Source organism: Pelecanus crispus, chromosome 1 (genome assembly GCF_030463565.1).
Source record: "Pelecanus crispus isolate bPelCri1 chromosome 1, bPelCri1.pri, whole genome shotgun sequence".
Taxonomy (NCBI): Eukaryota; Metazoa; Chordata; class Aves; order Pelecaniformes; family Pelecanidae; genus Pelecanus; species Pelecanus crispus.
The window spans coordinates 121,924,515-121,946,809 of NC_134643.1; the positions used below are offsets into that span (position 1 = coordinate 121,924,515).

The window sequence follows — 22,295 nt, forward strand, 5'->3', positions numbered from 1 at the left end:
AGGGAAATTATAGCTTTAATGTTCCACTGAGAGATGATGAATACAATTTCCCCCCTCTGAGTTTGCACACAGTAATAAAATATTGATCTTAATGACAAAACAAGTTAGATTTGTATGGAGAATATACAAATGTTCTCCTGTTGTTCAGGAGGGTTTCATGGCTCGCAGCAACGATGGCAGAGCGTGCAACATTAAAGATTAAGTGTCAGTTTGCTGAATTAATGCCCCAATGTAGCCAAGTAAAGGGTTTTGCAAAGAGGCACAATAGTTTCTTCTCCTTGTTTATGAGTTTCCAAGTCATCATCGTTTAATTTATCATCTGTACTGCTGCAGATCAATTTGACATGGGTTATTAACATATCTGGCTCCTGTGCTCCAAGCCATATGTCCCCAATGTAAACAGAAGTCAGGAATACACAAACAGCTGTGGAAGAAAAATCAGAGAAAAATCAGAACAGACGTTCTTCTACTTCCACATAGTGATACAAAACCAAACCATTTTACCTCCAGACCTATGTTTTAAAATAGTTTCCTAACTCTCTTCCTAGATGGAAAATTTGTGGGGTTTTGCCCATGCAAAGCCAATGATCCTCCTCACGCTAAGCAATGAAAACAGTTTCTTGTTAGCACAACCTTCTGACCTCTCTAAATAAAAAAAGTCTGAAATCTGACCTGTGGCTTCTGCTATCAAATGGTAACACTAAACAGCATATGGATCAGAACCCATACCCACATGGACTCATTTGTTGCAGACTGTTTTTCCCCTTGGAATTCTATTTTTTGTACCTCGCTGACCTCCACTGTAGTCCTAGAAAGGAAAGTTTCTTTGAGAGAGTATGACCGTTGTACTATCAGAGACACCTACAGCGGGACCCTATTCTGTGCTACCAACCCCCGTGCCCATACCACCAAAGACATACATAGCTTTTACTTTCTAAAGTTATGAGCACCAACGGACGTGGGAAAACTTCAAAGTGTTTTGATGAATTAAAACAACCATGGAACTACCTACTTTCTACCATCGCCACCTTGTTACATGAGTGAAAAGACGAGTTACCTTTCTTGTTTGCATCCTCTTCCGTCATTGCTGACAGGCACAACGTTTTTACAAGTTCGTGAAAGCTGTTGCTGGTCAGGCCCTGAGCATCCATTAGGCGAAGCATGATTGAACTGAACAAACAGAGCTCTTTAAGGAGCCCGGCTGTCCCACTGCCGGCCTCACAGACCCGGGTGTAAAACTTGAAGATGTTGTTTCTCAATGTCTCATCCCTGAGCATCTCCTGCACTACCGCTGGCTGTGGCAAGATGCAATTCTGTAGCCACTGCAGAGTTAATGAAACATTTTGCACATTGAGGCTGTGCTCAACCATGGACTTTACCAGCCATTTAGTTACTACATAAGTGGACGCACAGGTAAGACTGTCTGTTTCATCCACAAGGTCAGCAGATTTGAGGGGCTCCCCTCGATGGTTGGCAGGCAGCGCTGGGAAAACAGGCTCCCAGTGGGCAAATATGGAATTCAGATGATCTCTGCATTTCTCCAGCTCGGAGACTTTCAGGTCTGCAGCAGTGTCGTCTTCCCTCTCTATCTCATTCTTTTTCCGAATGTGATGATATGCATGAGATGAGGCTTGAGATTTGTTCTTTTCTTTAATATTTTCTGTAAGAAGAAAAACACCACCAAAACAAACATCAGCTACTCCAAAGGATTTTCTTGGTACAAAATTACGCAAAAAAGACGGCATCGTGTGTTGCTGCAGTTGCTAAAGGGACAAGTACTAGCCTCATTTAGCAGCCTAACTGAGCCTATGCAATTCAGAGCAAATGGCTACAGGCAGCTCCCAGGCCAAAACACTTCTCTGAACGGAATCGCCTAACGTTGAGGCGAGCGATAATGCCACCCAGGCCCCGGCCCACAGCCCAGCGAAGCCAAGGCAGTATTCCAGAGGTCCATGAGATGCGGTTTTGCCAGTAAGGCTACGCTATTTACGCCACCTCATGAGAGATGCTCAAGCCGCTATTCTCTGGGCTAGCGGAGGCACAGCACACGCCTGCCCACGGAAGGAGATACCAGCACAGCTGGGTGGCTTTTGAATGGCGCAGGCTAAGGCAGCGAAGTCTGCCTTCCGCCAGCACAGCCGCATCCTGGCTGAGTGTTTGGCTGGCGAGGCGCTGTCAACCAAGGGCACGTGAATTTTTCACACCCCAAGGGAAGAGACAGGCAGCCGAACTTTGTAATGCAGGGCTGCCCTCCATTAGATGCTGCCTGCGTCACAGGAGCAGCAAAGCTCCCGAACGGCAACAGCACTTTGCCGCCACCATACTGCGCAGAGCATTTCACGGCAATTTGCTTTCAAGCAGTCACTGAGAACATCATCAGAAGTTTCAATTATGTTGCACCCTGCAGCTTAAAATCAACCAAATGCATTTCAGTATTTTTTCCCCAGGGGGCTGTGGGGGATGGGGGCAACTCCTGAAAACATAACCTCAGAAACAAAATTTCAGATAAGGAACCGTTTTTGTGACTGCTTTATAAGCTCCTGAGACTTGGAGCAACAGATTTTTTTTAAACCTCATATATAGTAAGTTGCAGATGTCACTATAAGTCTCTAAAAATCCTCAGAAAGACACTAAAACGGTATGAAGGACTTCAGAAAAACTAAAGCTTACACAGTATATCTCTTAAATACAGTGATACTTTAAAAACTAGTTTAACTGATACAGAACACTTAAAGAAACCCATAGAAGTTTATTATGTGCACCAAGAGCAGTTGTTGTATTTGCAAGAATCCAGCGTTGTTTAACACCTCCCACTACAAAGTTCCTTCTACATTTTATTCACAGAGGTAACAAGAGAGAAGTCATACAAGTCCAAATGTATTTTTGCTCTCTTCCAACACTGATGACAATAAGAAAAATTAACTATTTCATTTTCATTTGCTTCACTGCTAGTTTTTACTCACATTTCTCTTTGAGATCCCTCATCCACACTCAGAATGGTTCAAGTCTTTGAGCACAAAGCCTCCAAGCACCGTTTCATTTAAGAATATAATTTTTCAAAGCCTGACTCTAGACATGCAACTAAGTTTCATTTTAAAGCTCTTTCCCTTTTTAAAACTGTATTTCTAAAAAGCTTCTGGAATTGTGTTAAAGTTAGAAATCACTACAATAAAGACCTGAAAAATGGCTTTCCATTTCCGTTCCTCCTCCCCCAAGCTTTATCAGATCATCTGACGAAAGTTATTAATACTTCTTCCTATAAAGTTTTCCTCACTTGTATGGTTAGCTTATAACGGCCTCAACAGTATTACTTTTCTGAAATATTTTAGTACTTACTAAGTAATTCTTTGATTTGGTATTTCTGAGCAAGAGTCTGCACATCCTCTTGCAGTTGCAGGTCTTTTCCAGTGACGCTCCACTTATGCAGCAGCAGCAGGATCTCTTTGTTTGAGAGAACGCTGTCATTCACAGTGAACCGGCCCATTTCTTTGAAGGCCTCAACAACTATAGCACGATATTGCAGCACAGAATTGAGCGTACTGAAAAACTGAGTCAGTTTGGCTAGATCTAAATTAGTCCTATGAAAAGAAAACAAAAGTGCATGCTAATTAATAAAATAAGTAGAGGTTTTTTCTCCTTACAGTCTCTTCCTAGAGTTTTCTCCTGCAGTTCTCTAGGCATATACTTTTGTTTCTCAGGATGCCAGTTATAATTAGTTTCATTCCCACTGAATCCCCAGGGCTTCCCTCCATTAGTGTTTGGTAGAACAGACCATGAAACGTATTACCCTCCTGCCTGTAAATAGCAAAGACAGATAGCACACAAGCAAGAGGCCAGAAGTCCAGAGGTTTACTTACACTTTTATTTTGCATGAGCTTTCAAAATTTTGAGGAAATAAAAATAAACGTAGCTTCTCCAGGCTGTGGCAATACTTGGCTGCACAAAGAGCTGCAGGTGCTATGACGAACCCAAACAGAACTGGTTACCCATTTGCTTTCTACTATCCCTGCTGCAACTGCTGTGCTTAGACAGGGTGCTCCAGATCTGGAGAGGAGAGACTGACCCCTTCTTAACATTGTCGTGTTGAATTTTGCATGGTTTCTCCTCGTACAATTTGCAGGCACAGTACAGACACAGAAAGAGTCTAAAGCTTAGGAGAGTATGAAAGATCCTTGCAGCAAATAGCATTGCTAACTGCAGGCTCTAATTCAGCTGGAAAAAGGTAAAAACATAGCAGCTTAAAAATGGCCAATAATTAAGGATGTAGAACTTGACAGTAACTGTGCATCAGTTGTTATTTTATTCCAATACACCTAAACAGCTAAATCTTCCTGTCAAATGAATCTCATCAAGATTCACTACTCAACATTCAAACTGAAGGGGAAAAAAACCAATAAACTACCAGAGATCAAGAAATTCTTCTGTCCTTAATAAATTTCAAACTGGACAGAGGATGACATGCAAATTGATTAAAAGAGAAAAAAAAAAAAAAAAAAAAGGACTTACCGAATATGTTTGATTAATATGATCAAAACATACAGAAATTCATTTACAAGCTGAATTGGAAGAAACTTCCTGTTCTCCTGGGACTGATTCTTGCTTTCTCTCTTGCCTCCTAAATTTGTTAGCCACAGAGTATGGAGTAAGGAAATAATTTTATTTAACAGCTTGTTTTCCAGAAACCTGAAAAAACAAAAAAGAGAAGCAAACACCCATTGGAAGGCAGATCCTAACCAGGAACCAGTCCATCACCTAGAAGGCACCATATTCTAGTGCACTTCTGCAGCCGTGAATGCAACAGGTGCCTCTCAGCCAGGCCCCATCAGGGCATGACAGCGCACCCCTTTGAAGCCCCAGCCACACAGAGGCCCTGGTTACTGCCCTCCTTGTCACGCTGCAGCTGGGGAAACATAGTAGTGTACACTTTCCACAGAGCACAAGAGCTCTCAATCCCCAGGTGTAAGAAATCAGGCAAGGAAGGGAAGAGACTGGCATGGCTGAATCAAGACCTGCTGGTCAAACTAAAGGGCAAGAAGGAACGGCACAGGCAGTGGAAGCAGGGACAGGTATCCTAGGAACAGTATAGGGACATTGCCTGGTTGTGTAGGTATGGGGTCAGGAAGGCCAAGGTGTGGATGGAGCTGGCAAGGGATGCAAAGGATAATAAGAAGGGCTTCTACTGGTATGTCAGCTAGAAAAGGAAGGTCAAAGAAAGCGTACCCCCTGTGATGAGCAAGACTGACAAACTGGTAACAACTCACAAGGAGAAGGCTGAGGTACTCAACAACTTCTTCACCTCAGTCTTCACTAGCAACCTCTCCTCCCACACCTCTCAAGTAGATGGACCGCAAGACAGGGACTGGGGGTGCAAAGTCCCTCCCACTGTAAGGGAACATCAGGTTCATGACCACCTGAGGAACCTGAATACACATAAGTCTGTGGGACCTGATGAGATGCATCCCAGAGTCCTGAGGGAATTGGCTGATGTAGTTGCCAAGCCACTCTCCATGATATTTGAAAAGTCATGGCAGCCAGGTGAAGTCCTTGCTGACTGGAAACAGGGAAACACTGCACCCATTTTTAAAAAGGACAGAAAGGAGGACCCTGGGAACTACCAACCTGTCAGCCTCACCTCTGTGCCTGGGAAGATCATGAAGCAGATCCTCCTAGAAACTATGCTAAGGCACATGGAGGACAGGGAGGTGATTCGAGACAGCCAGCATGGCTTCACCAAGGGCAAGTCCTGCCTGACCAACATAATGGCGTTCTAAGATGGAATGCCTGCATCAGTGGACAAGGGAAGAGCTGTCATCTGTCTGGACTTCCGTAAGGCCTTTGACGCGGTCCCCCACAACATCCTTCTCACTAAATTGGAGAGATACGGATTTGATGGGTAGACTGTTCAGTGGATGAGGAATTGGTTGGATGGTCGCACCCAAAAAGCAGTGGTCAACGCTTAATGTCCAGATGGAGACTGGTGACAAGTGGTGTCCCTCAGGGGTCCATACTGGGACCAGTGCTGTTTAATATCTCCATCAATGACATAGACAGTGGGATCAAGTGCACCCTCAGCAAGTTTGCAGATGACACTAAGTTGAGTGGTGCGGCTGACATGCCTGAGGGATGGGATACCGTCCAGAGGGACCCGGACAAGCTCAAGAAGTGGCCCCATGTGAACCTCATGAGGTTCAACAAGGCCAAGTGCAGGGTCCTGCACATGGGCTGGGGCAATGCCCAGTACCAATACAGGCTGGGGGATGAAGGGATTGAGAACAGCCCTGTGGAGAAGGATTTGGGGGTACTGGTGGATGAAAAGCTGGACATGACCCAGCAATGTGTGCTCGCAGACCAGAATGCCAACCGTATCCTGGGCTGCATCAAAAGAAGTGTGGCCAGCAGGTCGAGGGAGGTGATTCTGCCCCTCTACTCTGCTCTGGTGAGACCCCACCTGGAGTATTGCGTCCAGGTCTGGAGCCCCCAGCACAAGAAGGACATGGACCTGTTGGAGCAGGTCCAGAGGAGGGCCACAAAAATTATCAGAGGGATGAAACACCTCTGCTATGAAGAAAGAGGGGCTGAGAGAATTGTGGTTGTTCAGCCTGAAGAAGAGAAGGCTCTGAGGAGACCTTATTGCAGCCTTACAGGCCCCCTTTAAGTACTGAAAGGAAGATGAGGACAAACTTTTCAGCAGGGCCTGTTGCAATAGGACAAGGGGTAATGGTTTTAAACTGAAAGAGGGTTGATTTAGACTAGATATAAGGAAGAAATCTTTTATGATGAGGGTGGTGAAACACTGGAACAGGTTGCCCAGAGAGGTAGCAGATGCCCCATCCCTGGAAACGTTCAAGGTCAAGTTGGATGGGGCTCTGAGCAACTTGATCTAGTGAAAGATGTCCCTGCTCCCTGGGCGGGTTCGACTAGATGACCTCTAAAGGTCCCTTCCAACCCAAAGCATTCTGTGATTCTATGATCAGAGCCCTGCATGAGACTAGTGATTTCTAACTTGCATCTTTCATTACACAGCTCTGCCAGGTATTCCATTACATTGCAATCATTGCCACCACTTCCTTAAAGCAGTTACTGTTCAAGACAGCTTGGTTCCTTATTACTTGAAGTCTTAGGGACATAACAGCAATGTTTACAGCACAGTATCAGGAGCCGTATTTACTTGGTTATTCTAAAGGCGGGGGGAGGACCAATCTCATTTTTGTACAGAGGATGCAAGAATACTTCTCTAAAGTACAACCACAAAGTAAGTATTGGGTGCCAGAGGCAAAATCCAGGCTTTTTCACTTCCAAATGTACCAAATTGTACCAAAGAGAGGTGTACAACAGAGGAGCAGTACTGGGAACCTGTTCAGGCCAGCCAGTCTCACTGTAGATGATTCTGAAACCTTGCTTGAACCTGCCAGGGGAATCTATGCAAAAAAGATTCTGCGTGTGTGCGTGCACACACGTGCATGCATATGTGTGTGTGCACATGGGTGCATATATGTGAGGGAGAGGCAAGGGGAGGAGGAAGGAGTGGGAGGAGAAATGTTATAGACAGCTCAAATTAATTATTGTGCCAATTACTGTGTAGGAGGTCCTATGACAGGATATGAATTGTGGGTATTTGAAATGAAAGTCACATATGCTAAAATAAGGTGCCATTTTGTTTTCTAAGTTTTTCAAGAAAGCATTATCAAAAACATGAAGTGCCCCCCCCCCCCCCCCCCCCCATCCCTCGTACTCCAACCTGAAAGCATCTTAATTTTGGTTTTAGAAACACAAGGGAATGCTTCGGAGTTCAACAAGTTCTGGCAGTATAGCCCTAGGTGCCAAATGTCACAACTGCTGACAGGCCATCTCCATACCTGTCACCCTTTCATACTCAGTTGCATAATTATTCTACTGTGGACAGTAAAATTGTTCCCTTTTCAGTAGTATTTCCCTAGTTACCTTTTCTCTAAGATGTGCAGTATCCAGGTTAAGAGGCTGTGATCTTGTATCAGCTCATAGGCAGCTCTGGTGACATGGGCAGCATTTTGTAGTATCTCCAGAATACGACTCTGAAACAGAAAATATAATTTGTTCTTTTACAGAATTAGAATATAGTTAGGATCTAATTATTATCAATCTTTCAGAAGGATATAATTAGCAATCTGACTGGTATCTGGCATCTGATCAACTTGAAGTTAAAATGCACTACCAAATACCACATGTTTGTAGCAACCCCAGGGAAGAAAAGACATTCTCTTTTCAAGGCTTCATACACACAGATGCTACTCTTAAAAGGAAGTCTTAAGGTAGCAAGGCAATGTTCTCTTTTTGTCCAAGATTTTGATACCTAACTGAGATTCTTTCAACAGACTGGATTTCTCAGGGTGGATGCTTATGAACATGAGAGCTTCTGGCATGTGAGTTTTCTTCCTGCTAAAGCACTGTACAGGTAACATGCTGGTTAGGGAATAAGGAGACCTAAAAAAGCAAAGGCCCTGACCATATGAGCAAAACTGCGGTATCTGCAATATTTTCCATGAAGCAATAGAAATATGACTAGAGCCAGGCCACCATTTGATGAAACTGAGTGAGGTTCCATGATGGCAGGGACTTGTTCCAATTCTAGGGCACAAGGATGTGACTCTGGTTTAGACATAAGCAATTATTTCCCCCTCCATACATACACAAAATCAACAAGGAACAGATTTTCAAGAGGGCAAGGGATAAGTCAACCGCTCCCTTCTGCTTTGTATGTGTGTAAGATCTCCAAACCATGCAAATGGTTGTGGTTTTGGGTTTGTTTTTTTTTAATTGAACATGAGCCAGCAGTGTGCCCAGGTGGCCAAGAAGGCCAACAGCATCCTGGCTTGTGTCAGGAATAGCGTGGCCAGCAGGAGCAGGGAGGTGATTGTCCCCCTGTACTCGGCGCTGGTGAGGCCGCACCTGGAATACTGTGTCCAGTTTTGGGCCCCTCACTACAAGAAGGACATTGAGGTGCTGGAGCGTGTTCAGAGGCGGGCAACGAAGCTGGTGAAGGGTCTGGAGCACAGGCCTTATGAGGAGCAGCTGAGGGAACTGGGGTTGTTTAGTCTGCAGAAGAGGAGGTTGAGGGGTGACCTTATTGCTCTCTACAACCACCTGAAAGGAGGTTGTAGTGAGGTGGGTGTTGGTCTCTTCTCCCAAGTAGGTAGCGATAGGACAAGAGGAAGTGGGCTCAAGCTGGGCCAGGGGAGGTTTAGGTTGGATATTAGGAAAAACTTCTTCACGGAAAGGGTAGTCAAGCATTGGAACAGGCTGCCCAGAGAGGTGGTGGGGTCACCATCCCTGGAAGTGTTCAAAAAACGGGTAGACGTGGCACTTTGGGACATGGTTTAGTCTAGTCTACCCTTAACTGGTTTAGTGTGGACTTGGTAATGTTAGGTTAATGGTTGGACTGGATGATCTTAAAGGTCTTTTCCAACCTAAACGATTCTATGATTCTTACCTGGGAGCCCTCATCACACAAAGGACTGTTGAAAAAGGAAAGAATGACCTGGAAAATCCTCTGGTAGTCATAAAGCTCGTAGCAATGTTTATCACGCAGCCCTTCTCCAAGAAATCTGAGAATCCATTCACGTTCTGTTTTGTACTAGAAGCCGTAAGAAAAATACCACCATCAGACATTTCAAAATAATGCCTGCTCATACGAGCACAAAAAACTGGTTCCGTGGGAGTGCCAGCACAGTGCTTAATAGCTTCTTCTAGACTTCTCCATTTTAAACCCTATCAAATTTAATCAATAGCATCCATCAGGAACAGTTACTCTGCAGCCCAAATAGGCACTGATAATGGAACTTTAGAAGTTGCTGTTTCTAAAATACCTCAGTTGAACTCAATGTTAATATTCTAAACTCAAACATGAATGTAAGCTAGCTAGGGCAGAATGTTCTGCTTGTTGCGCTTACAGACCACGTGCAGCACAACTCATGATTTCATTATGTGTTACTATTAAGAAAACAAACAAAGAAACCCAGAAATAATACTTCTAATTCCAATATAAAAACAAAACAAAGATGCCTCTAATTAATTACCTACAGAAGAATAAGATTTCGTTGCATTTTTACAGCTTTTTTCTATTATTTTTCTGAAGAATTAGTGGATACCTAAGAAGGAATTTTTACATTACCTCGAAATCAAAACTGTAGAAAAGCTGGAAAAACCCTGGTACTTTCCTCAGGTCCAAATACTGGTGTGACAGAAGGAATCTGTTTACCTTTATATACATGTGCTCCTCTGTGAAGAGAAACAATGGTTATTGTGGAGGAAGACAACATTCACAATATATAACCATGCAGAAAAATAAATGGAACCTGTATTTTCCAGTGTTTCAGCTAGCTCTCAGAACAATGTATTAATCACAGTGAGGAGGCCTTCTGCTCTAAGACTGATTATATCATTGGCCATCCCCCCTCTTCCCCAAAACGAAAAGTTCATTCAGAGTGCACACAAAGCAGGTGAGAAGATAAGCATTCAATATGGCTCTGATCTCAGCAAATCCAACGTTACTTCATTGACAAAACAGAAATCTGCGGCAAAGTGAGAAGCAAATCTCTCCATGTTTCAAGCCTAACACTTCATGTTAGGCAATCATAATTTTTAACCTACAGACCAGACGTGTCCCCCATGAGCAGTGGAACAAGTTGCCCAGAGAGACTACATATTCGCCATCCTTGGAGACTTTCTAAGATCAGTTTATCCTAGAAAGCCTCCAGACCTCTAAAGCCCTGCGCAAAGTGGTCTGCCCTCACAGCTGGCCCTGCTTTGGGCAGAACGTTTAGCTAAAGACATCATAAGGTCCCTTCTAAACTGAACTACTCCCCGATGCTATGATTCTCCTTCGCAACAGTGACTTCTGTTGATTCAGTGTCTAAGGACAAAAGGATGCTCAGGCCAACCTACTCTGATCTGCTGAACAGGAGCTGCACACTCATCTAGTTTTACTCATCTAGTCCTCTGCCCACTTCCACCCCAAAATTACAAGGAGGCAGTGTCTTCATCCCTGATGGATCAGATTGGTTTTGTACACAAATCAAGATGGCACTTCCCACTTCTCCAGTAAGGTGGTCTACACAAGCACTGAAAGTTTTTCTTTGAAACACAGGAAAGCATACTTCATGGCTCCTACCAGCATCACAGCTATCTCATCTTCCAGTATCGGTCAAGAACATTACTCCATGCACAGTCACTCACCCCAGGAGTTCAACATGCACAGTAGGTTACAGTACCTGGCTTCAGAATCTGTTGTGCCACACGAGCAATGTAGAGGGTCAAAGAGAAGGTAAATCTGAGGTTCGGCTGCCCGATTCCATTTTGCACAGCATCCAAGAGATACAGCAACTGCAGCACAAGAGCCCAGGGGAGAAAAGCTTGAACCATAACCCAAACAAATACAACAGGAGAGAATACCTAAATAAGCTTTTAGGATATTTCATAGGCCATAAATCAAAAACCCATCGGGACTTCCATTCCTACAAATAAAATTCCTAAGAATTTCTAAAACACATATTCCCCCCATTTTCTGCCCATTTATTATAACAGGAGGAAACACAAAGCGATAGAGGAAAAACAATGGAATAGAGGATAAAAAGCTTCTTTTTGTCTCTCACCATATGCATATAGATGGATTAATAACGCAGCAACACTCCCATAAGTGTCCATGACCTAAAATGTCTAACCTGGCAACCTATCAACTAGGCTCAGTCTTACCTGACTCTTCTCTCGAAAGCGAGCCCCTTCCAGATGAGAACGAAAGGAAGCCAGGACAAAATATGCAGCTGCTCTCATGGTGGAATCGTAGCTGCTAAGAGCAGCTACTGTTAGACCCAGGGCATTGACTTCAACAAACTTGTGACATGCCACTACACACTCTGTGTGGGAAGAGGGAAAAAAATGAAAGAAAAAGACCCAGTGCATTATATTGACATGTCATAGAGGATATAACAGGGCTTATAATCCTTAACAAAACTTCTATTCGTAAACATTAATTTCTAGATCTACCCCTACAAATTGTTACTTCACTGCACGCTGAAGGCTCCTTCAGCTAACAACAGTATTCTGCAAATCAGAATCAAATTCCTGAACAGGAATTCTTTACCTGAGCTGAAATTAATGTGGTTAGTCTCATTTACGTGAGACAGAGACGATTCTGCCTGCTAGACCATGCAAAGATAGGAGTAAATTCTGTAAAAACATCACATATCTCACTGTTTCAGGAAAGTTAAGACAAAGAAGAACAAGATGGAAAACTCTCCTCCTCAAAACATTTTCTGGGCACTTGATAAGTCTGTGCCTGAAAGAAAGATCAGCATAGCCAACGAAAAGCCTAGCTGCACTAAAGAGCTTCTGCAATAGAACGGACAGGAGAATAATACATAAATAAGCCATTAGGTGCACCAGTTGTTACCATGCAGGCATGAGTGGTCTGTTGGTAAGGCATGTTCCAAGCAAAGTACTAAACTGTACCCCTATGCCCTTCTGGGACAAACAAAATCCAGCAACGAACAGTAACCAGCCAAACAGAAAACACATCCTTGAATCTAACATTTATCTTCCATAGTGCTTTGCCATCAGGATTTAGAGTTTCTCATTTAAGGGCTGTATGTTTTGAAGAGTTTGTGCCATTTCTACCCACTGACAGCTAGAAATGACTTGACATGAAACCTCCAGAGTATCTCCTGTGCTATTTCTATTCCATTCACCAGTAACAGAATACAATGGCACCTCAGTTGTATTTTACCAGCTAAAGTGCAAACATATTCCGGTTCTGAGTTTAGCAACAATATTCACTTATTTTCTGTAATTCACACTGAAGGTCAAGAGGAAGTTTCTGAGAAGCAAATATTCCTATTTAAGAAGAGGCTGTAGTCTTACTGACAAGCACCTATATTTGGTCCACTGATTTCCTCCCCTACCACCACCCACACACAACTAATATATATATATGTATAAAATATACATTTATGTAAAAATCACAGGTTATTTATGTCCCTGCACCAGCATCTGGGCTGTTTCCCTCATCTTTTCCTCAACTGCCAAAACTCCTACTTCAATTTCGTGCCCAGCAGTTTCATACCCTGCTCTGCTAGTTACGGGCCAGGCAACGGCAGGGTCTCCACCTCCCAGCACTGCCTCCCAACCAGCCCACTGCAACATGACCAATGCAAAGGCATCACTGAATTGCAATAACAGATCTTTTCAGTGAGTGGGTTTACAAGTTACTTCAATACTAGCAATTACCATACGCTTCCCTACACCGCTCCTCGCCAAAGCAAATCGAGTTTAACTGGCGTAATGCAAAACACCTCAGTCATTCTCCTAGTGAGCGAAAAGATCCCTCGTTTGTTATCACGGAATACCTCTCACATGACCAGAGCTTGTACAGATATAGCTCTACCCCGCTCTACTTCCAGGCACTGGGCAAGGCCACCACCTGACTGCCAAAGTAAAAATGGTGAGAGAAGTAGCAACAACAGGACAGGAGAAAGAAAAAGAGCCCAGAGAGACACCTAATCTATGCCTTCCGCTACCTTCTGCCTGTGGCAAAGCAACTCTGCACTTCCCACTCTTCAGGCAAGATGCAAGGGTACAAGGTGAGCATTGGGAAATGGACGCTTTCTGTTGAATCCCAAGTGAGCGTGCAAAGATGATCTAAAACTTGTCTGCCTGCAGGGGATTCTCCATCACTTAGGACATCTCACACACAGCCCTGGCCTATGTAACAACCTCTTTTCAGTACAGGACCAAATATGTGTTGTATGCCCTTTCACAGCAAGCCTGTGATGGCTCTCCTTCAGACTGCAGTTCTTGAGAACTATTCATGTACACCAACTAGACAAAGTGGATAATTTCATGGGGTGGTACCACATAGTGAAATCCAAGGTCCTCACTTCAGCAGTAAAGTTCATGCTTGTCACAGAAAGATTTATTTGGAAAACTTTCTTTCACTGAGAACATGCAGTGGAAATATTTTCCATGCAGCTGACCTTGGAGAGTGCGTTCAACAGCCAACATAAAATAACAAGCTACTATTAAAAAAAAAAAAGTTAATTCTATGCCTGACATACAGTTTGTTTAAAGTACCTTGAGAACCATGATGGAAAAGCTTTCCACAAGATGCTTATCAGAGCTAAAGTTAGACAGAACTTGCTATGTGCCCAACGCCAGACTTTTTACTCAGTGAGCATTAAACACTGTGCAGTAAGTCTATGTTTATAAATTCAGCAGTTATATAATAACTGTGCACAGGGCACTGTGCAGCCAGTACAAAGAGCAAATAAATAAAGAGGAATTGGGAATTCCGAGAGTAGCTGACATGGTTTAGGAGCAGCATGGGACCTGAACTCATAAATCACTTGGGCCCTTTAAAAATGCCCCTCTTAGGACTCTCGCTCAGCGTGGATCAGTTAAGAGAACTATTTTTCCCCTCTCCAGTTTTAGACTCAGCCTATCTCAGCATAGCTACTGCCTCCACAGCTCTGCAAGAACACCATGTGGAAGAGCTCCCTCAGCCCCACTGCTTCCCACGCAAGCGCTCATCCTCGCTGGCTGACTGTAGCGCTGCTGAGGCTGACCAACAGCCACCAAATCCCTCCCACCAGTTAGGGTGGTAGCCTCCATGCAGTGGGTGACGATGACAGGTGCATGACAGCAGTGCTTTTACCAACTATGACACCCAGGTTCAAAAGACACTGGCTATCCATGCTTTTCATCAATAACAATCTCAAAGACCCAGCATTAACTGGATCATCTGAGATCCCTCCTACTGCAAAATGCCAAATAGTTCTGGTACCTTTTTTTCCTCAGTAGACTAAAAGACAGTTCTTTTTACTGCTGTCAAAATTACACAGAGCAGTTTACAACTATAGCTAAATATAGACTAAGAACACACAAAACAGGTACTCTAAGGGTACAGGTGAACAAAGAGGGACTGTAAGTGTGATTTCACTGAAAGACAGTTATCAGCCTGCCAATTGCTTCTGATGTCATGGTTGTGGAAAGCCAAATCCAGCTGTAACTAGAGCATGGTTAACCATAATCAACAAAGGGAGGGAGCTGTTTAGGAAATTCCTTATGATATTTGTCTCACTTTGATCTTTAAGGGCTCTCTAAATAGACTGTGTGCCTGTAAAGTACAGCAGGGATATGCATATGCAAAGCAGGGTCATGTCAAGCAAGAAAAGTGAGGCGAAGCAACTAGTTTTCAACTATCATGTAGATCTCATCACACTTTCCAACAATTCTGAGCACAGGCCTATTCATGACATACAACAGCCCCATGCATCTCTCGTCTGGTGGAAGATGAGTTGGCTGAGGTTTCCCTATACTATAACCACAGCCTGTAACAGCCCAGATTTCCAGTCAATTCAGTCACAGTGTCCCTCATAGAAATCAATACCCCTGCAGAGATTCACTCTGGCCAGGAAACAACTTCACCCTTCCCCAGCAATAGTGGCTTCTGGTTTATGCCCAGAGAACTCCTCCAACATTCCCTACCACTGCACAGCTCCTACTGAGAGCGCAGCTGAAAGGACCAATTACTGCTCCCAAAAACTCAGCCACAAAGCAGCCCCAGATCAGAGCAGTCCCATCAGCTGCAGGTGGGGCACTACATGTAGCAGCACAAGGTACCATCCTTCCCATGCCTGTTTTGCTCACCGTGTTGCTGTGACACCATAGCTGATGCAGAATACAAATCTACACGTTCACTAGAAAAAATACAACCTTCCAGTGGGGAATATTCTCCACTGATCCCTCTTATGCTATTTTATAATTACATTGTGTTGGGTTTTGTGATATACAGAATGCTGTTCGATAGATCAGAGAACATAAACCTTTGTTTACCTTTTGTCTCTTCCAAGCTGTTTCCAGTTCCACTTTAAAAACCTCCTCATCTTAAGCAGATCTGTCCCTCTACGTAGGGTTAACCCACTACATTTAAAAGAGCTATGAGGGAGCACTTCATCACCTTGACAAGAGCAGCTTGGCAGGAATGCCTGTCTGCTGCTACATTGCTCTATTTCCGAGTAGCCAAATCTCACTAGATATATTGCATTATTTGGAAAAGTGCTTTAAAAAAAACAAGAAACTTTAATGCCAATTATGCCTTGTTATTTTTAAGTCATTCTCAAAATTACAATACAGTGCAGTAGGTGGTTAAATGATGTACGTTTCTTCTCTCCAAAGCCAGGCACAAATTTCTTTGTAGTATTAGCTCATACTGAGAGTAACAGAGTTACAGATGGAGCCATGCAGCTCCTGCAGCAGAGTAAAATGACACTAAACATCAAAGAGAAATATTCATTTTACCTGGTCTCGTCAGTTCACTAAAGAGCTGAAGTAGAAAACAAGGATCATAGAAGTCATCAAGACTCTTGACACTTTCATCTTTATACAGTGACTCTTGTACCTCCTGAAACCAAATCCAAACAAGTATTTGTAAGGAACACCACCAATTTCCAGCTTGGTTTCAAACTTCCCCAACCACCTCATCCCATTATAAAGCAGCCGGTACTAAACATTGCAAAATATAATGCAACACAGGGTGAGACATGCTTGTGTTTAAATCTGCCTCTCACTATCAGGGTTCCAAAACTATTCTCCCTGACTAGCACAAACAGGTATAGAAGCATGTCAGCAAATGGTATGAAAGACTGAAGAGCCCATTGTCAGTGGATCCTTGGACAGTCAAATTTAACAACTGTTTAAAAGTAAAATTCTGGTCTCACTTATACGTGGCAATCTTTGCAATGATGCACAATCACACCTGTGGACAAGATGTGGTCCATATATTGCAATTCACTTGAAAAGTCCTCCTAAATAACTACTTCCAGCCCTCCTATGAATTCAAATTACTCTCCTGATGTAAACAAATCGCAATATATTACACAAATGCAAGAAAGAAATGACTAAAGTGAAAGGCTCTTTTTCTGCATCAGAAGGATAATTCAGCAGTCTGAACCAAAGCACCTGTGATGGCAGAAGACGACGATGCTGAGGAAAAGACAGAATTGTCTTCATCATCTTTTCTCGATCTAGCAGACACAGAATCTCCTCCATGCTTGGCTGCTGCCATAGTGACTTCCCTAGACTCTTGCAGGTCTTGTGATGCTCCACAGCAGCTGGACCCCATAGCAGGATTCTTAAACATTGTTAAAAGTAAAGGCATTAGTCAACAGACTGCTAGCACTGGGCAAAAAGCAATTACAGAGGATATAAATTAGTATTTAAATTTTCCCTTCACTTCTTATTATCCTTCGGGAACTTGAAACTAGAACTCGTTTCCCTGGCAACACCTTTTTCATCCATCCAAAAGCTTTTCAAATTCAGTCTGAGTGTGTCTCATTAACTATTTCCTACTCATTAACTACTTCCTATCCTGTTAATCCAAGTCAGAACTTCTCAGAAAAATTGCTTTTTTATTTAAGCTATAAATGCAGGTAAGTACGATAGCAGCTGCACAAAGTGACAGTGATCAGTACCTGGTCAGACAAGGCTGTCTCAAATGCAATTGATATTTCAAACCAGCATCACAGTGGTTCAGTAAAACATAAATCCTTACTCTCCTCCTTCAAGTTGCTCCTTAGAGCCCACTTACTTTGCTATTGTACTTGGAGTGGTATTGATATTGTCATTTATTATGTGGGTACTGCCAGCAGCATGCCTCACTGTCAGTGAGGCAGCTGGAGGAATGGTGTTAGGCTTCTTATCACCCAGAACCTGAAGGCTCCCATTTGTAACACAAGTTGGGCTCTGCTGGGCTGCATGTACAGCACTTTTCCTGAATGTTCTCTGTATTCTCTCAAACTGTTCAGTGCTGGGATCAAGTCTAACCAAGTGTCTCGCTACTAATTCACTTCAGGGTATGGTATGCAATTCTTTCTCCTTTTAAAAGACAACAAAAGTTTTGGGACCTAACTACCTCTGAAATTAGTCTCCTGCTCACACAGCACCCTCCCATTTGCAAACACTTTCAGTAAAGATTTATGCAGGATGTGGCTAGTCCCACAGCCCTGGCTTCTGGAAGCCAATTCAATTTCCTGCTAACAAGAACCTTAATTTTCTGTTCCCCTTCACAGGCTGCAAGGATTATCAGTATTCTCAGACAAAGCTAAAGGAGGTTCTTAATTCAGAGTCCAGTCCTGCTCCAACTGCCTGAGCCAGTACTCTTGCATTGCTGTTAATATTTATGCCCATACCTCAAAGACAGAAAAGTGCATTTAAGCAAGGCAGACCAAAAATGTCAGTGTATGTTAGAACTGTTAGTAACAGACTTCCCTGTGGACTGCTTGAGCACCGGCCCTGAAAAGAAACTGGTTATTTTATACAATACATGGCTCTCTCTTAGGAAGCATGTAGATGTACTGCAAGGTTGCGCTATAAGGAGAGCTACAGTCCAGACTGGTGAAAGACAAGGAAGACATTGATACCATGTTAGTACCCCAAAACTAACAATACATATGTCAGGACGTTATACATCACTCCTCCGCCGGCATATTCCTCTCTAACAAAGCACCAGAGCCAAATACCATGCATACAGGGGCAAGATCACTAAAAAGGGCAAGGGCTGTGCTGAGGGGCAAATCCTGTATCCCAAGTGCACGGGGAAGGGGAAAGAGTCCTACACTAGCAACTTGTGCTTTGGCCTTCATCTGTGATGAAATCCCTATAGTGGGTTCTTACTATGGAGAGTGAGGGACTACTGAAATGAGACAGTCCCTCACCCAAGCCACAGACACCCAAAAGTTTGGACAACACACAAGAATTACGTTAAGAATAGGAAATACATAGGAAGAACGTTTCTGAAAGCAACATTCACCTCTAGGTTTGACCTTGCTCACTGTTTATCTCAGTTAAAAATAAGACTGGAAAAATGCCCATTGTGAGACTGCTTATTTGCATGTAGTTAGCTGAACACAGGAAGGTGGTCAGCTTACCTGGAACTTATAAGACTTTGATTATTCTTCTCATATAACTGAAGTAGTAGCAGTATCTTCTGATCTAAAAAAGATGAAACCCAAAGCCAGTCACCTATGAAGATGAAAACCAGATCTAGTGGGAAGTACCTTTCCCAGGCTAACACACTTACCTACAGCACTCAGTGTAGCCCCATAGGCACCCAGCAACACGGCAAGGTGACTGCTCTCACAGAGAGAAGGGCTGAGTTTCACAACTGTCAGCAGTATATCCACCAAGGCCTCTGAAATAAAGACACAGCTTTAGCTTTGTTGCGCTCTCAGTTAGATAGTGTGTATATAAATACCCCCACACACATATACCCTCTCTAAATAGATGCACACACAGTACCCGTACATTTTAAATCAAGATCTCTCTCTATAAATACCAAAAACCATTTCCCTGACTACACTAGAAGATGATTACGATGAATTTAATTGAAGCAGAACAAAAAGTTAAAACAGTGTTTCCAAGCTGGACACACAAATGTTATCGTGAGGTGAGGTCCACAATGTGGCATACTACCCTGCAGAAACTTTCCATGTGTACACATTTGCTCTCCGGTTAAAAAGAAGCGCTATGCCCTATCCTACCATACTGCAGCTCCCTCCTCTCCCAGGAAGGCATCTTAAATTAGCTCAGAAGTCGCACAGAGTAAAGGCAGACATCCCAGCAACCTCCCCAAGGTACTCAAGAAGTTACAGCAAGAACTTGTAAGTGCACACCCCAGCTGCAGTAACTTATCAGAATGTTTCTACACTGTGCATTTAAAACAGGGGTCATCACTGCAGAATCCAATTAGTTAGCAAGCTACAGGAACTCTGTCCTGGGGTGCACAAAAATTATCCACCTTTATTTTATAACTAGTTGAGAAACAGATCAAATAAGCGATCAGGTTACTCAAAGGCAAATAGGGTATCTGTGGCAGATTCAAGACCTGAAGCCAGATTTCTTTACTCCCAGTATCTGAAAAGGCACAGGCTTTTTCCCCTGCTATCTACAGGAATATGAAATGTATGTCAAAACAAAACAGATCATGATGACAACAGCCTGAATGAATACACTTTTGACACCAAGTTTCTGAATTAGTGAAGTTAGCCTCAAAGAATCCATCTTGCTGCTCTACAGAAATACATTCAAAAGGTAAAACACACATAGTATGCAGCAAAATCTATTACTTATTTTTAATTTCACTAAATTTGTGATTTCACAAGAGCTTTTTCCTCTTTTCAGGTGATTTAAAACATTAAAGTTTGTTTACACGTTGCTCACCGATATACACAAAATTTATCAACATGCTGCCCTGAGAATTTCCTCCCCTTTTCTTATATGGCTCCTTCAATCACTGAATCTCAAAGCCCTGTACGGTGGGAAAAAGCTGAGGTGTATGTAGATTAAATGATTGGTTCAAGGTCAGGTAGTATTTCAGTTGGCAGAGACGAAGAAACAAAGCCAATCCTACACATGAACTAGCACCCAATTTGTATTACTCATAGAACGATATTCCTCATGAAAGGCTGCAATATCAAATACACATCGATTTAATTAACATTTTTGGTACAACTTGCAAAATCAACTTCAAATCTTCTGTATCAGCCTATTTTAAAATAGGTTTAAATGTCACACGTTTCTAACAGAACCTATATGTACTTCAGTGATCTTACACTAACAGCCTCACAGAAACCAAAAGAATCAATTCAAGATTTCAACAGGATGAAAAAACAAACAGTAGTTTTAGAAAACGTGTTTAAAACTGGCAGCAATGAATGCAACATTTGGATCCGAGTAGAGGTAGATTTTAAAACTAAATGCTAATATTCTGGAATTGTTTAATAGCTCTGCAAGTATATGTAGGTGGATGGGTTACTGGATGGATAGAATATAATTCGAGAAAAACAAGATTACTAAATATAGTTAAAGGGAAGAAGATGATAAAAAAATACCTCTTGTCTGGATGTTTGTGCCATCTTCTTCTCTTGACCTCAGTATGGCTGACAAAAATAGAGAGTGCTGTGTGACCATCATGTGAAGTTTGGAGAGCTTGACTAATCTCTGACTAAGTGAGGATTCTTCCTTGTATAATAACTGAATAGCAATGTTCAAGACTTTCAAAAATGCTTCATCTCTGTAGCGGTACCTTTAGAAGTAAGGATCACAGAAAAGTCAGACCCCAACCAAAAGAAAGCTGCTTGAAAAAAATCTGTTTAAGACATGAGAACTTTGCAAAGAAAGCAAACTTAGTAACACAAAACAAATTAAAAATTAAAACACATGCACCTCTTTCCCTGAGATGTTTTGATTTTTTTTTTAAGCTATACTGGTATCTTAATTATAAAAAAGAAAAGAGAAGCAATGCACAGTCACAATTGTAGCCACACTGATCTTAATAAAGGATTAGGATTTTGCCTACTAACCCTTCAGACAGCCACCCTTCAGATTAACACTTCTACCTCCACAGAAACCAAGATTATCCTAAACTATCTTTTATTTTATTTATATGGTTTACATTTAAAGATGAAAGATCTGATTCTGTTTTCATATGTACTTAAGAAATACCTTCAATAAAAAGAAAAGAAGTTATATGAGCATAAACCTTCTTTATGCTGGTCAAAAAGAAGCTAGTCCAGCTATCTAGTTAGTTAGCCACACTAGTTATGCTAACTGGAGCACAAAATCCAAATCTGCCTGCAGCTGTGCAGGTTCAGGCTCCAATGAAGCCAGTGGATGTACTTAGAATAGAATAGAATTGAATCGTTTAGGTTGGAAAAGACCTTTAAGATCATCCAGTCCAACCATTAACCTACACTACCAAGTCCACACTAAACCAATCGAGGGTAGACTAGACTAAACCATGTCCTGAAGTGCCACATCTACCCGTTTTTTGAACACTTCCAGGGATGGTGACTCCACCATATACAGCTCATCCTGAGAAACAAGAAATATCATCAAATCTGACTGAATTCAGGGGAGACAGAGGAGACAGGCAGGACAAGGCCAAGTGAACAGAACTGTTCCTCCTACAGCACTTCTGGTGCATCCCAGAATTACTTACTTGAGTCCCGCCTTCACAAGGCTGTACCAGTCATCTGGGTCCACTTCTTCAACAAAGCGCTGTGCATGCAGTAAGTCAAAACAGATGTTTACATTTAGCACATAGAGTTTCTACAGATCAAGACCAGCAATTTTTGTTCAACAGACACACTAAAAACATGCAAGCCAAACACTCAGGTAGGACAATCAAAAGATAAACAGGGAAGAAAGCTCTTGGATACGACAATCCTACCTCCTGATTCAAATAAAACTGCAAGTCTTGTTTTGTTGGT

General features: G+C 42.6%; 1 protein-coding gene across 1 annotated transcript in view; it reads right to left on the minus strand.

Annotated features, from left to right (window-relative positions):
* Positions 1-218: 218 nt before the first annotated feature.
* URB1 (URB1 ribosome biogenesis factor) overlaps positions 219-22,295 on the minus strand; it is a 58,828-nt gene continuing 36,751 nt past the window's right edge. Inside the window, exons 25-39 of the mRNA XM_075716504.1 lie at positions 22,025-22,083; positions 20,916-21,109; positions 19,106-19,216; positions 18,954-19,017; positions 16,987-17,158; positions 16,327-16,429; positions 11,728-11,888; positions 11,247-11,358; positions 10,148-10,254; positions 9,467-9,610; positions 7,942-8,051; positions 4,507-4,683; positions 3,337-3,578; positions 1,058-1,660; positions 219-424 (exon numbers count right to left, since the gene is read on the minus strand). Coding sequence (XP_075572619.1) covers positions 219-424; positions 1,058-1,660; positions 3,337-3,578; positions 4,507-4,683; positions 7,942-8,051; positions 9,467-9,610; positions 10,148-10,254; positions 11,247-11,358; positions 11,728-11,888; positions 16,327-16,429; positions 16,987-17,158; positions 18,954-19,017; positions 19,106-19,216; positions 20,916-21,109; positions 22,025-22,083 — 2,565 coding nt within the window. The remainder of the gene's footprint in view (positions 425-1,057; positions 1,661-3,336; positions 3,579-4,506; positions 4,684-7,941; positions 8,052-9,466; positions 9,611-10,147; positions 10,255-11,246; positions 11,359-11,727; positions 11,889-16,326; positions 16,430-16,986; positions 17,159-18,953; positions 19,018-19,105; positions 19,217-20,915; positions 21,110-22,024; positions 22,084-22,295) is intronic.